The sequence below is a fragment of the Scyliorhinus torazame genome, chromosome 2, assembly GCF_047496885.1.
Source record: "Scyliorhinus torazame isolate Kashiwa2021f chromosome 2, sScyTor2.1, whole genome shotgun sequence".
In the NCBI taxonomy this organism is placed as follows: Eukaryota; Metazoa; Chordata; class Chondrichthyes; order Carcharhiniformes; family Scyliorhinidae; genus Scyliorhinus; species Scyliorhinus torazame.
Genome location: NC_092708.1, coordinates 231424452 through 231438783, shown reverse-complemented (window position 1 = coordinate 231438783; position 14332 = coordinate 231424452). Strand labels below are relative to the sequence as shown.

The 14332-nt window shown below is 46.2% G+C and overlaps 1 protein-coding gene across 1 annotated transcript in view; it reads left to right on the top strand.

Annotated features, from left to right (window-relative positions):
* Positions 1-14332, top strand: part of fmn1 (formin 1) — a 639512-nt gene that overhangs the window by 443748 nt on the left and 181432 nt on the right. Inside the window, 1 exon segment of the mRNA XM_072484913.1 lies at positions 2240-2332. Coding sequence (XP_072341014.1) covers positions 2240-2332 — 93 coding nt within the window.

The window sequence follows — 14332 nt, the reverse complement described above, 5'->3', positions numbered from 1 at the left end:
TTTATGACATCTGTTATTTGTTTGCGAGCAAGTTCCAGGTGTTCATTGACTGCAAGACTTGGATTTCACAATTGTCTGCGTAAATTGTGACATCGCAAAGTCACCAACTTTGATATTGAGTGCACTGTGACCCCCCCAGGAAAGATTCCAATAAATAATCTATCATCTTTGTCACACCTGATCATGTCCCTTTTCTATTCACAACATAAAGAATAACTTCTGTTGGAGAATGGAGTGAATGGTAAAAGGGGTAACCAGAGACCTAAAAACGGTGAGGCAGGGATTGCAACAATTCTCGAGCTGGTGGCCGAGACCCCAGTTGACTCCACAGAGGGAAGGGAAATGCCTCCATCTGAGATATCCTGGCCATAATTCCCAAAGGAAAATTAGAAAAAGATCATCACCGTATTTGGTTTCCCGAATAGCGAGCCAAATTATATGAGTGAAGAAATGACAATGGGTGGGATTGCTCCCCCCCCCCAAGCCATGTGTTTTGCAGCGGTGGAGGTGGCCGACCATAATTCTAAGATATGTATGGTAGGTGGATTGGCCACGCTAAATTGCCCCTTAATTGGAAAAAATTAATTGGGTATTCTAAATTTAGAAAAAAAAATTGAGGTCTTATAATGTAGATTCACCAAGGTGCTGTCAGGGCTGGGAAACTATAGTTTTGAAGGTAGATGTAGGTAATAAGATCCTCTGGAGTTGAGAAGACTGAGAGGACATTTAATGGTGAGTTTTCAAACATCATTTTGTGTTTGAGAGAATGAATAGAAAAAGATAACTTGCTTTGTTTAGGAAATCAAATCAAGGAGGCATCAATTTCTTAGTTGTTTGAAGGGGTTGGACGTTTTTGGAGGTCTTCCACAGCTCTTGGCAGACGTTCTAATAGATGATCAGGAGAACCCTGGTGGAAAATGTATGCCCAGGATGAGGAGAGATGTTAGAAATAATCTGTGTAATCAAGCTTTTTGAAGTAGTGACATCTTTGCCACAGGAAAGAGTTGAGACTATGGGTGGGAATTATTGACCAACCCGCCGCATGTTTTTCGGCAGTGGAGGCAGCCCGCCAGTGGGATTTACTGACCTCGCCGTTGTCAATGGGATTTCCTGGTGACTGCACCACTTCTGTCCGGGAAACCTGTGCACTGACGTGGGACAGGAATGTCCTGCTGGCATGAACAGCAGGTAAATCTATGACATCTTTGAAGGGATAATTCAGTAAACATTTGAAATAAAGAAGGATGCAGGTGATGAGGAGCGTGAGCGGTAGGACTTGTTTCAACTTGCACTCGCAAAGAGGTGACTGAGGAAATGGCCTCTGTGCTCTATTGCTCCATAAACATGAGGGTCCTTTAAGTGCCCTAGGTAGTTACTGATTGTTTAAATTATTGGGAATTTTACTGGATTGATAGCTGCGCATATGGATTAAACATTGAACAGTTCACTTAATATTAATAGACTTTTAATCTACAGCAGATTTTTAGAAATATTGCATACATTTTGCATAAGATTGCTTGGCATTATCCAGGATGAAGCAATGTGCTTGATCGGCAGCCTTTCCAACAGTTTAAAATTCACTCGCTCCACTGATGCACAGTGTGTATTATAAACATGATGAGCTGGAGCAATTCCCCATGGCTCCTTCGACAGCACCTCCTAAATGTCTGACCACTCAGAAGAGCAAAGACAGCAGACGTATGGGAACACCACCACTGCCAGGTCCCCCCTCCGGAGTCACACACCATCCTGACTTGGCGCTATATCGCTTTTTCTTCACTGTCAGTGGACTCTCTTCCTTTCAGAAACATGGGTGTATCTGCTCCAGATGGACTGCAGAGGTTCAAGAATATGGCTGGCCATCACCTTCTTAAGGGCAATTAGGGATGGGTAACAAACGTTGAACTTGCGAGCCCACATCCCATGAAAGAATTTTAAAAATACTGTTCTGTGTTTCAAGCATAACCGGTGCTAAAATTGAAGCAACAGTATCATTTTTTTTGCTGTAGGTATTGAAGTAATCAGTGTAAATAAAAGCATAACATATTTAAAATGTTGGTGCAGAACCCTGTTGTAAATGTGACTTGGCTTTTGCTTAATTTGGCCACATGTTTGATAGTTTCCTGGCCTCTCGTTGAACAAGCTTTTGTAATTGTTCATGAGATTTAGAATAACTGCTGTAACCGTGACAAAAGATTTTGAAAGCTAATACTTCCTTGGTGATTTATGCATTTTTCAGCATGTGAGAAAGAAATAAAGCTTGTTTGCCAGAAGTCATCAGAGCAAGAGCTCCAACCTTTCAAAGAAAAGATGGAAGCATTTATTCAAGATGGTAAGTACGATACATATTTTAACATCACTTATGTACTGGGATACCAGAAAAAAACAAATCACATTTCCAGATTTCACATGGAATTTGCAGTACAGCTTCAACTGATGTTCATGTGCTATATAACCTGAAAATTACTCTTGCTTTTCCTGGATACATGGACTACAGGGGTTGAGTTATGAGGCGAGATTATTCAAATTAAACCTGTTTTTACTAGAATTTAGAAGGTTAAGGGGTGATCTGATCAAAGTATTCAAGATAATAACAGGGAAAGACAGGATAAATAAAGATAAACTAGTTCCACTGATTGGAGATTCTAAAACTAGGGGGTGTAGTCCAAAGATTAGGGCTAGACCTTTCAGGAGAGATGTTAGGAAGAACGTTTTCGCTCAAAGGGTGGTCGAGGTTTGGAACTCTCCACCACAAACAGCAGTTGAAGCTAGATCAGTTGTTAATTTTAAATCTGAGTAGATAGATTTTAGTTAAGCAACGATATTAAGGGATATGGGCCAAAGGCTGGTATATGGAGTTAGGTCACAGGGCAGCCATGATAGCGGGACAGACTCAAGGGGCTGAATGGCCTACTCTTGTTCCTATGTTTTCTGAAAGTATCATAAATACATTTCCAGGCATGTAATATGACCAATATTTGACCATAATTCACCGGTGACATTGTCTCCTATGGACTTATCCAATCAGACTAACTTATGGAGATGCCCATCGTGAATCTTAGTTTAATTTTTAATTCAGCATTAGAATCAGTGTTGGATTTATCTCCTTGTTACATTTCTGAACCCAGTGGTACTGTATATAACTTTCTCCTGAGTGGAGTGTGGGGAGGAATGTTCACCACTCCTCAAGCACACCAACCTCACAACAAGTAAAACCCTCTTGAGGTAAAAGTTTAAACATGTTCTTTCTTAGTGAGGGTAAGCACAGTAAGTAGTCTTCCAACACCAGGTTAAAGTCCAACAGGTTTGTTTCAAATCACTTGCTTTCGGAGCGCAGCTCCTTCCTCAGGTGAATGAAGAGGTGGGTTCCAGAAACATATAAATAGACAAAGTCAAAGATGCAAGACGATACTTTGAATGCGAGTCTTTGCAGGTAATTAAGTCTTTACAGGTCCAAACGGAGCAACTGGAGAGAGGGATAATCACAGGTTAAAAAGGTGTGAATTGTCAAGCCAGGACAGTTGGTAGGATTTCGCAAGCCCAGGCCTGATGGTGGAGGGGTAAATGTAATGCGACATGAATCCAAGGTCCCAGTTGAGGCCGTACTCATGTGTGCGGAACTTGGCTATAAGTTTCTGCTCAGCGATTCTGCGTTGTCGAGCGTCCTGAAGGCCGCCTTGGAGAAAGCTTACCCAAAGATCAGAGGCTGAATGCCCTTGACTGTGTTCCCTGACTGGAAGGGAACATTCCTGCCTGGCGATTGTCACACGATGTCTGTTCATCCGTTGTCGCAGCATGGACTCACCATGGAATCGATGACATTTTTTTACTTCGGACCCACGCGAAGAATCACTGAAACGACTACACGATGACATCAATAAGTTCCACCCCACCATCAGACTCACCATGGGCCGATAGAGTACCCTTCATCGTCCAGTAATTCCCCGGAGCGGAGAAACTACAACATCTTCTTCACAGCCATCAACACGTCGTCGATGAAGACGAACATCTTGCCAAGGTCATCCGCACACCCTCACTACTTGCCTTCAAACAACCGCGCAACAACCTCAAACAAACCAATGTTTGCAGCAAACTACCCAGCCTTCAGAACAGCGACCACGACACCACACAACCCTGCCATGGCAATCTCTGCAAGACATGCCAGATCATCGACATGGGTGCCACCATTACACGTGAGAACACCATCCACTAGGTACGCGGTACATACTCGTGCGACTTGGCCAACGTTGTCTACCTCATACGCTGCAGGAAAGGATGTCCCGAAGCGTGGTACATTGGCTAGGCTATTCAGACGCTGCGACAACGGATGAACGGACATCTGGTGTTGTAAGACTGTGCTCGCCCCAGTCCAACGCCGACATCTCCACATCAGAGTGAGGGTAGAAAGAGCAGTATTTCTCCTCCAAGAGTCACAAGGAAAGCCTGAGACTTGGTTACCCTGCTCTTCCTTAATCAGCAGCTGTGACAACTTTGAAACCAGCATGGCTGGCCGAAGGCTATTGACTTTAATTGAGGGGGCTGCAGATACATACAAACATAAGAATTAGGAACAGGAGTAGGCCACTCGGCCCCTTGAACCTTCTCCATCATTCAGTAAGATCAAGGCTGATCTGATTATCAACCCCACATTTCTGCCTACCCCGATAACCTATCACACCCATGTTAATCAAGAATCTATCTCGCTCTGCCTTAAAAGTCTTCAAAGGCTCTGATTACACTGCCTTTTGAGGAAAAGAGTTTGAGAGAAAAACATTCAGGGATTTGTTATGCATTTGTATGTGCAGGGATTGGTTAATTTCCAATTGTGCTTGGAGAGGGCTATCGTATGAACAATAAATAATAGGCATAAGCATGTTGGTGTTGCTTAGCAACTGGCAGCTGTTGTAAGGATAAAATAAAGCTTTTAGGTTTTAGTTGAGCTAATTTGATTGTAGTTGGAGATAGGTTGTGAGAGAGAAGGCAGCTCTTTACAGCTCTGCTTGAAGCAGTTGGTTTTAGAAGGCTAAGGAAGGAACATCTTTCTCAGCCTTGCTAGAAGAAAAAACAATATGGAGTAATGGTTAGGAAAACAGATGCCTGAAATCTAGGGGGCGATTCTCCAATATTGGGCCCAAGAGTTTGCGCCGTCGTGAACCCCATCGCGTTTCACGACGATGCAAACCGGGCCCAGTTACGTACGATTCTGGCCCCCCAGCACAGCGCTGGAGCGGTTTGGCCGCTCCAGCCTCCTTTCGCGGTGCCAAATCGGCACCGCGTCAACCCGCGCATGCGCAGTTGGGCCAGCTCAATCCTGTGCATGCGCAGTTGGGCCGCGCCATCCTGCACATGCGCGGGAGACCTCTTTAGCGTGCCGGCCCCAACGCAAGATGGAGTCGGTGTTCAGAGGCCGGCCGCGCCAGAACGTAGGCCTGGGGGGGAGAGGCCGGCCCGCCGATCAGTGGGCCCCGATCGCGGGCCAGACCCCATCGGAGGCCCCATCCCGGTGAAGGAGCCCCTCTACCCCCCCCCAACAGGCCACCCCCCCCCCCCCCCCCGACCGTTCCCGCAGAGTTCCCGCCGGCAGCGACCAGGGGTGAACGGCCCCAGCGGGACTCTGTTGTAACGGCGCGGCAGCTCGGCCCATCCGAGCTGGAGAAGCGGCGGCCCCGCCGATTCCAGCGGCCTGTGGCTAGCGCCTCGCCAAATGCGCTGGCACAAGTGGCGCCGATTCTCCGCACCTCAGGGAATCGCGTGCCGGCGTCGTGGCGCAGTTGCGGCGATTATCCGGCCCGGCGCGGGGCTCAGAGAATCGCCCCCTAATGTCCAGCTAGTTAAGGAAACTAGAGAAATATAGAGAAATGTCGAAGAAATCTGGAGTTAAGTGAATAGAGACCAAGGTATTGGTCAGAAAAATTCAAGGCACAGTAAACAAAGTGTTCTGAGTTAAAGAGACAATTGCAGTAACCAGAATTAAAGTTGGATAGCAGCCTTCAAAGGTAGATCAAATGTCTAATACCATTTTAATACAGCCTGGGAATCTGAGAATTAAAGCAATTGTGAGTAGGTTGCACAACAGACATCCTAAAGGGGTTGCTGTAAAATCCTGTTTGAATTCGCTGTTAAAAGTAGAGTGGAAGTTTTGTTTGAAAGTATCATTTGGAAAACCTGGTCTGGATTATGGAATGCAAACCACGAAGACAGAGCATTATTTTGAGAGAAAATTTTAAAGCATGCTTTTGGGAGTGAAGTTTGGAACCTCTCATTTGATCATCATCTGGGGGAATTCTGAGGAGAAATCCACAGTCACTAATTTGGGTTCAGAGCAGAGTGTGTGTATTTCATCATAATCATCTTGTCGTTTAAAAGGGACTTTTTGTGTGAATGAGAGCATTGTAGCTTAAGATATACTTTGTAACCTATGTTTAGCTTAAAATCTGTGTGTAAGGAGTAAAGGCATAGTGTATAATAATATAACTTTTCATGTTTAGTCATTTTTTTCCCTGTTGTTAGAACAAATTAGTGGTCCTGTGAATCTGTTGCTCCATGTTTTATACAAAAGAGTAAAAGCTGTGGTCTTTTGAGTCATTGTTCTATTCTGGAATCTTCCAGTTTGTTATAACAGCAACTGGGATCATAACGTAGTTGTGGTCGTTTGAGACATATACTGGAGGCTTCCAGTTGTTAACAAAGGTGTTTATTGATGAAAGGCAAAGGCAGTCAAGTAACAGGCACAGAACACTATGCAACAGGTCTGAACACTTCAGCTTCCTGGTCCACACTACCCGGGGTCCTGCTCCCAGGGCCCCATGCAAATTCCCTATTGGCTGGGGTTTGCGCGCTCTCACATGATTGGCCCTGACCCAATCACATTGTTAATGGAATCTGTCCCCTTAAAGGGGTCGTGCTACCATAGTAGTCAATCAAACCAAGATACCCTTCCTGAAGTTAAAAACACACTCATCATTTCCCGCACAAATGTGGGACCAAGTATAACCACACAGTCTCTACATCGCAACCTCTGTTATCTAGGATCTCTCACTTTCCACTCAATTGCTTTGGCTTATGAGTCACATTCAGCACCAGCCATATTCTATCCAAAGTCCACAAGCACAGTTACCACTGACAAGTGCACTTCTGCGAACCTCCTCTCACTCCGGTCAACACAGTCCCGACGATGCAAAATCTCCAGAGGGATTGTCTTCTCTCACCCCTTTAAATGGCCTGGTGGACCCTGGCAACACTGAGACAGCAATAATTGTTCTTGCCCAGATCACAAATCCCTTGTTTTTACTGTCTTACATTCTCTGCTCTTTTCAACTGTATGACACAGACTGCAACACAGCTTGTGCTCCATTGTCAGACACCTCTTCTACACCAGGATCTGTTCAACGACTAATAAACAAAATATTGTTTTATTAAGAGATATTATTGCTTGTTTCCTCTTTACACAGATGTTCTGAATTGCCAAACCTAAGCACTGACTGAGCCAACCCCCTTTCCTTTTTAGCTGTTGATCCGTAACAATGTCATAGTCGGGAAACAAATTAGTCCTCTTTCAGAATACACCCGAGCCCACTTTGGTCTTAAAGGGGCATTGCACACAAAAATAAAATAGTGCTTCCCAAAGCACATGGGGCATCACAAGTTGTTCAGAGCATCAGTCAGAATGCACTTTGGATAAAATAAATTTGTTGAGAATACAAAATAAGTGTTGACAAAAATATTTAGTTGTTTTATTAAAAAGGCCTCTAATTGATATTAACAGTGATTGATTTTTATATTGTAAAGTATGATATAAACATCAACATGAAAAGCAGCATCAAATGATCAAAGTAACAACTTATATTCATGGTATCAATAACCTCTGTGATTACTGATTCATCGCCATGTTGTTGGTGGCATGTGATCCATTTAGTGTCCCAGTATTTCCAGACAAACCAATATTGTCTTTTAAATCTGAATTCTCAATTTATCTTCATTTTGTGTAAATCTCTCTCATAGCTTTCATGGGTCTAAATGTTAATCTGTAACTGTTATTCATAAGTAAACACCATGGTTTAGTGATGATATTACAGAATGAGATCTGAAAGATAAAAATTTAATTTAATCATCTAGACTTTCAGCAGGTCAGTTAGCTACTGGCTAGATTTAATTCACATCATTGCAATTCCAAGGTATGTTGACGTAAATAATTTTATTTGTATACGTTCAATGAGCAGTATTAATAAGGTCGCAATATTATGAATTTCAGATTTAAAAAATACTCAATGACCACGAGAGGGCGGGAAATTCAGATTGTCACCTGGAACTTGCACAAAATGAAAGACAAGCCTGATTACATCGAGAGGCATGTGCAATCTAGCATTATGTGCCTCAGTTTAATATGTGAGAGCAGTGATGACCATGCCTTGTGCTGTTGATTAACGGCAATTTGGGTAGGGGGGAGCAGTTATTCATGTGTTTGCGACTCCAGTTAAAGGCAACCGAAACTTGTAAAACATAAAGGCCTCTTTGGCTACTGTGAGATTTTGTATTTTACGGCAGTGAAAAATGGAGAACAGGCGTACCAGAGCAAGGATTCCGTAATTGTCCATTGCTGTGCAGGAGGTGGTGGTACAGGAAATGCTATTTCCTCCAGATAGCAAAAGGATTGGCAGCATGCAGCATAGTGCTCAGAGGTGGCAGAGCATGTGAGTGCAAGTAGCGTAGGCCAGGATCTAACCGAAATGGTGCAGAAAATTCCATGACCTCATCAGAGCTTCTAGGGTAAGATTCCTATTCCCATCTCTCATAGTCTCTGCTTAGATTTTCACCGACACTTCACTAAACCTCCTTCTGCAGTTCCTGGCTCAATGCTCATGTGTTATGGTCCCGCCAATCACTCTGGTTGTAACATATGGCATTGACTGGGTTTGGGTTCCTTTTGAAGTTCTGATACAGGTGTTTAAGGGATAATCTTTTGCCTGAAGCAACCAGCATCTGACTTGTCACTCAAAGTGTAAGAAAAGGGAAGTTAAGAAATGATGCAGAGCAAAGTGTTACAACACACTGGGCTAGTGTGTGGTCAATTCCAGCCCCACTTGACCCGGAGTCGTAACACAATTGAATTAACCAATAATTCTTAGAAAAAAACCAAAGTCTTTGGCCCGTGGCTGCCCAATAATTACAGTCACCAGGTTTGTAAATTTAAACACAATTACTTTTTATTTATAACAAGAACTATCATGAAATATGTAGCAAATACAACTGGTCAACTATTATCTAATTCCTAATCCCCCACTTTCTATACACACATACACACACAAGACAGAAAAACACAGAAGAGAGGAGAATGGTGAAAATCATAAGTAAAAGGAGAAAGAGTCTTTGTTTCAGATGGTTGTCATTAAGCAGGCCTTCCTTCAATGTAAGCTTTCCAATCTAGGGCTCTGTTTACAGCCTGCAATGTTTCATTGCAGATTCATTCAGGTCTCTTTAGTTTCAGAAATACAGCAACTCACAGCCTTTCACAAGAGAAGAGTATCCAGGATTCAAACTCTGCTTTTCTTAGGTCTCTAAAAATTATTCCACTCAAGTAGGACCTAATCACCACCTGTTACCGGGCAGAATACTGCCTTTTGGCCAATTCATGACCAACAGTCGAACTGAGTCCCACCCCACCTTTCAGGTGCCGAAAAGTGTGGGTCTTGCTGTCCACAATTAGCAGCACCGTATACTATATTGCAACTTCTTGAATTCCACCTTCTCTCTGCTGCTTGACTTAAACATACATGTCCATTAAGCATCTATAGATCAAAAATGACAACAGCAAAAACAAAGAAAAGAGAAATAAGGGAATCAATTCCATTCCTGCTGGTGGGAATGATCCTTACAAAAGGCATCTGACAATAATAATAATCTTTATTGGTGTCACAAGTAGGCTTACATTAACACTGCAATGAAGTTACTATGAAAAGTCACCACACTCCGGCGCCTGTTCGGGTACACTGAGGGAGAATTCAGAATGTCCAATTCATCTAACAAGCACGTCTTGTGGACTTGTGGGAGGAAACAGGCGCACCTGGAGGAAACCCATGCAGGTATGTGGAGAATGTGCAGACTCCGCACAGTGACCCAAGCAGGGAATCAAACTGAGGTCCCTCGCACTGTGAAACATCAGTGCTAACCACTGTGCTACCATGCCGCCCAAGAGACCTGATCCACAGCTACTGATCATACACCCGCTTCATTTTTATGGAGGACGGGATTTTCCTGCCCTTCCCACCGGTACGATCTTCCTGTCTCACTGAAGGCGAACCCCTGCAGTGAGTTCCCCAGCAGCGGGTCAGGGCAAGGCATTGAAAGTAGCACAGACATCATCGGGACTGAAAGACCCTGCCAGCGGCCTTTGGAGACCCACCTCGGCTGCTGGAAAACATGCCGTGGGTGGGGCCAGGAAAATGCCAGTCAGGGTGAATGCCCTTTCTGTTGACTATCATTCTTGGGTCTTCATTTGGAGCATGCAGAACACTTTGAAGGAGGTGGTGGTAGTGGTGATGTCACTAACCTATTAATCCAGAGACCCAGGCTAATTCTTTGGGGACATGGGTTCAAATCCCATTTACGGCAGCTGGTGGAATTCAAATTTAATTAATAAATCTGGAATTGAAAGCTAGTCTCAGTAGTGGTGACCATGACAACTATCATCTTTGTTGTAAAAACCCATCAGGTTCACTAATGCCCTTCAAGGAGGGAAATCTGCCACCCTTACTCGGTCTGGCCTACATGTCACTCCAAACCCACATCGGGGTGGTTGACTCTTATCTGCCCTCTAAAATGGCCCAGCAAACCACTAAGTTCAACAACAATTCAGGATGGGCAACAAATGCTGGCTGTACCAGCAACCCCCACATTTCATGTAAGAACCAACTGATAATTTTCTGGCCGCCAGCTATTCGGGCAAATCCTAGAGCACTAGCACAAACCGAAAGATGTGCAGGTTAGGTGGATTAGCCATGCTAAATTGCCCTTAGTGTCCAAAAGGATTAGGTGGGGTTACTGGATTACGGGGATATGGTGGAGATGTGGGCTTAAGTGGGAAGCTCTTTCCAGGGACCGGTGCAGACTCGATGAGCCGAATGGCTTCCCTCTGCACTGTAAATTCTATGATTCTATGATTCACTGTCTTGGTACTTGGAAACCTTCTTAGGGAAGGTGATGGTACTTTTCCTTTGTTGAAGAGTGCACCTATTAACTTGCAATATAAATTCTTGGATATTCATTGGTGTCATTTATTGCAGACCCTGAGGCAAAGAAATTGAGGCCACAGTTGAGAGTCAAAGGTGGATTGGATAAGATTTGTTTATTGTCACGTGTACCGAGGTACAGTGAAAAGTATTTTTCTGCAAGCAGCTCAAACAGATCATTCAATACATGAAAAGAAAAGGAAATAAATGAAAATACATAAAAGAAAATACATAATAGGGCAACACAAGGAACACGGTGTAACTACGTAAGCACCGGCATCGGATGAAGCATACAGGGTGCAGTGTTAATGAGGTCAGTCCATAAGAAGGTCATTTAGGAGTCTGGTGACAGTGGGGAAGAAGCTGTTTTTGAGTCTGTGTGTGTGTGTTCTCAGACTTCTGTATCTCCTGCCCGATGGAAGAAGTTGGAAGAGTGAGTAAGCCGGGTGGGAGGGGTCTTTGATTATGCTGCCCGCTTTCCCCAGGCAGCGGGAGGTGTAGATCGAGTCAATGGATGGGAGGCAGGTTCGTGTGATGGACTGGGCGGTGTTCACGGCTCTCTGAAGTTTCTTGCGGTCCTGGGCCGAGCAGTTGCCATACCAGGCTGTGATGCAGCCCGATTGGATGCTTTCTATGGTGCATCTGTAGGTGTCGGTGTGCATGCCATTCTGCTAGACTCGTTGTTGCAGCAGAGAGTGACATAGTCACTGTCTGACTGCTGAAGCGTGCCAGATAGTCTACTACTCAGCGGGTTGAGGTGGAAGATTCTTTTGTAGAAAATACTTGCAATAAGTCCGCACTGCACAATGTTGTCTTTCATCCCCTTGTGTCAGTAGCTTGCTTGCTGCTGAGCCTCTTCCTTCAGGATCAATGGGCAAATTCAGCAAAATACCCATTGTGTTGCAATATACCAGCTGACAGCTTTGCAGAGACATAATGCTAAAACTGCAGGGGGAAATACACATCCCAGAACATTCCCAACAAATTGTCTTCACCACAAAAGCCAAAAGCAATCCTCCCAGCCCACCAGCAGCCTCAAACAATTAACCAGAAACTTCACTCTGCTGAGGTCAACGTGCCTCTTTAAATGTCGCTGGTGCTGCCCGCCTGCTGACTGTGTCAGAATTTTTTACAGCACTGGGAGCTGAACTCCGAGATCAGGCCACCATTTTGAAAGGGTGTCCCGATCTCTAAGTGAGCTCGACCTCCCCACCCATGGGAAATGTCACCCCCACACACATGGGTACTACCCCACATACCCCAAGTGAGGACACACAGCTATGGGGTCCCTGGCGGCTCCCCTCTTCAGGCTCTGCAAGATCCCCTGAAAGCAACTCCTCTTCCAGGACCCCACCCGTCACCCGCTCAACCTCCTGGAGGCCCCTACTGCCTGCCCTGCACACTCCCACCCTTCAAACCCCCTACATCTTCCTTTCCTGCACATGCACTCACTAGGGCCCTGACCCTTGGCAGTGCCACTCGGGGACCCTTGCACTGCTAGCCTGGCACCTGGACAGTGCTGCTGCTGGCTTGGCAGTGTCACCAGGGCACCTTGGCAATGCCAGGATGGCAGTGTCAAGGTACCAGCTGAGCAGTGCCAAGGTGCCCACGTTCCTGCACTGACCACCAAGGGCATCCAATGGCCTGGGAGACCCCCAGGTGCTGTTCCGTCAGGTCCACATTCTTGGGGCAGCAGATGAATCAAGGGAGGCTGGTATATCCCGGGTAAGTACGGTAGCATTGTGGATAGCACAATTGCTTCACAGCTCCAGGGTCCCAAGTTCGATTCCGGCTTGGGTCACTGTCTGTGCGGAGTCTGCACATCCTCCCCGTGTGTGCGTGGGTTTCCTCCGGGTGCTCCAGTTTCCTCCCACAGTCCAAAGATGTGCAGGTTAGGTGGATTGGCCATGATAAATTGCCCTTAGTGTCCAAAATTGCCCTTAGTGTTGGGTGGGGTAACTGGGTTATGGGGATAGGGTGGAGGTGTTGACCTTGGGTAGGGTGCTCCTTCCAGGAGCCGGTGCAGACTCGATGGGCTGCACTGTAAATTCTATGATAATCTATGATAAGTAGCCATAACTAGGTTTACGACCCAGGGTATGATCTTCCCAAAAGGCAAAAGGGACTTCACAAGAGACCCCGAGCAAGCTTGTTTAGCCACGTGTTTCCCGGCACTCGCAGTGCCGAGAAACACATGACAGGATACTCCGAGTCTCTGCACCGCAATGGCCCCCGGCTCGGTGGCGGAGAATGGGGCGTTGGAACTGTGGTCGACGCGGCGCCGGTCGGGGGCCATTGAAAGAAGCCCCCGGCGGCGATTCTCCGCGGACGACCGGCTTACTTCCCGCCGGCGTGGTTCTAACATGGTTCCACCCGGCGCGAGCTCAGAGTCGCGGCTGCGGTGGCCGTCCTGGTGTGGGGCAGGGGTATCTGTCACCGGGAGTGGGGGGGGGTCTCCACGATGGCCAGGCAATCGGGGGCCACCAATCGGTGGGCACGCACGATCTGGGGGGGGTGCCTACTTCTTCGGCGCTGGCCCACTGTGTGGGCCTGCCATGTCGCGCGGGGCCGGCGCCACAGGCGGACCTGCGTCCGGAATTACAGAGCACCGTATCGGCAGCAGGAGCTGCATGGACTATTCCGGGGCCCTGCAAGCCCCCTTAAAAACAGAGAATCACTCCGGACTTTCTAGAAAAAAGTCTGGAGTGATTCGCTCCCGTTTTCTCACGGGCATGGTGTCATAGCCCCATTATTGGAGAATCCCGCCCATGGTTATTCAACGTGACTCGCTTTGAATAAGGGGCCTGAACAGAGAATGTGCGGCCAAGGCCACACATATACCTGTTTTTTTACAATTGGTAGCTCCGCTCACCAGAATAGCCCATTGTAGCGGGAGATAAGTACACCATCCCAAACTCTGAGGCCTTCAAAAGAATCCCCAACCTTCCCCCCCCCACAGCCTGAATGCAATATGGGAAGGTCCTATGCCCACCCCCCAGCTGCCCTGGCCCGTTCGCGTACGCGCACAGGATGCCAGCTTCGCACCTTGGCAGTGCCACCTGGACATCTTGGCAGTGCCAACCTGGCACCCAGGTGGCACTGGCAGC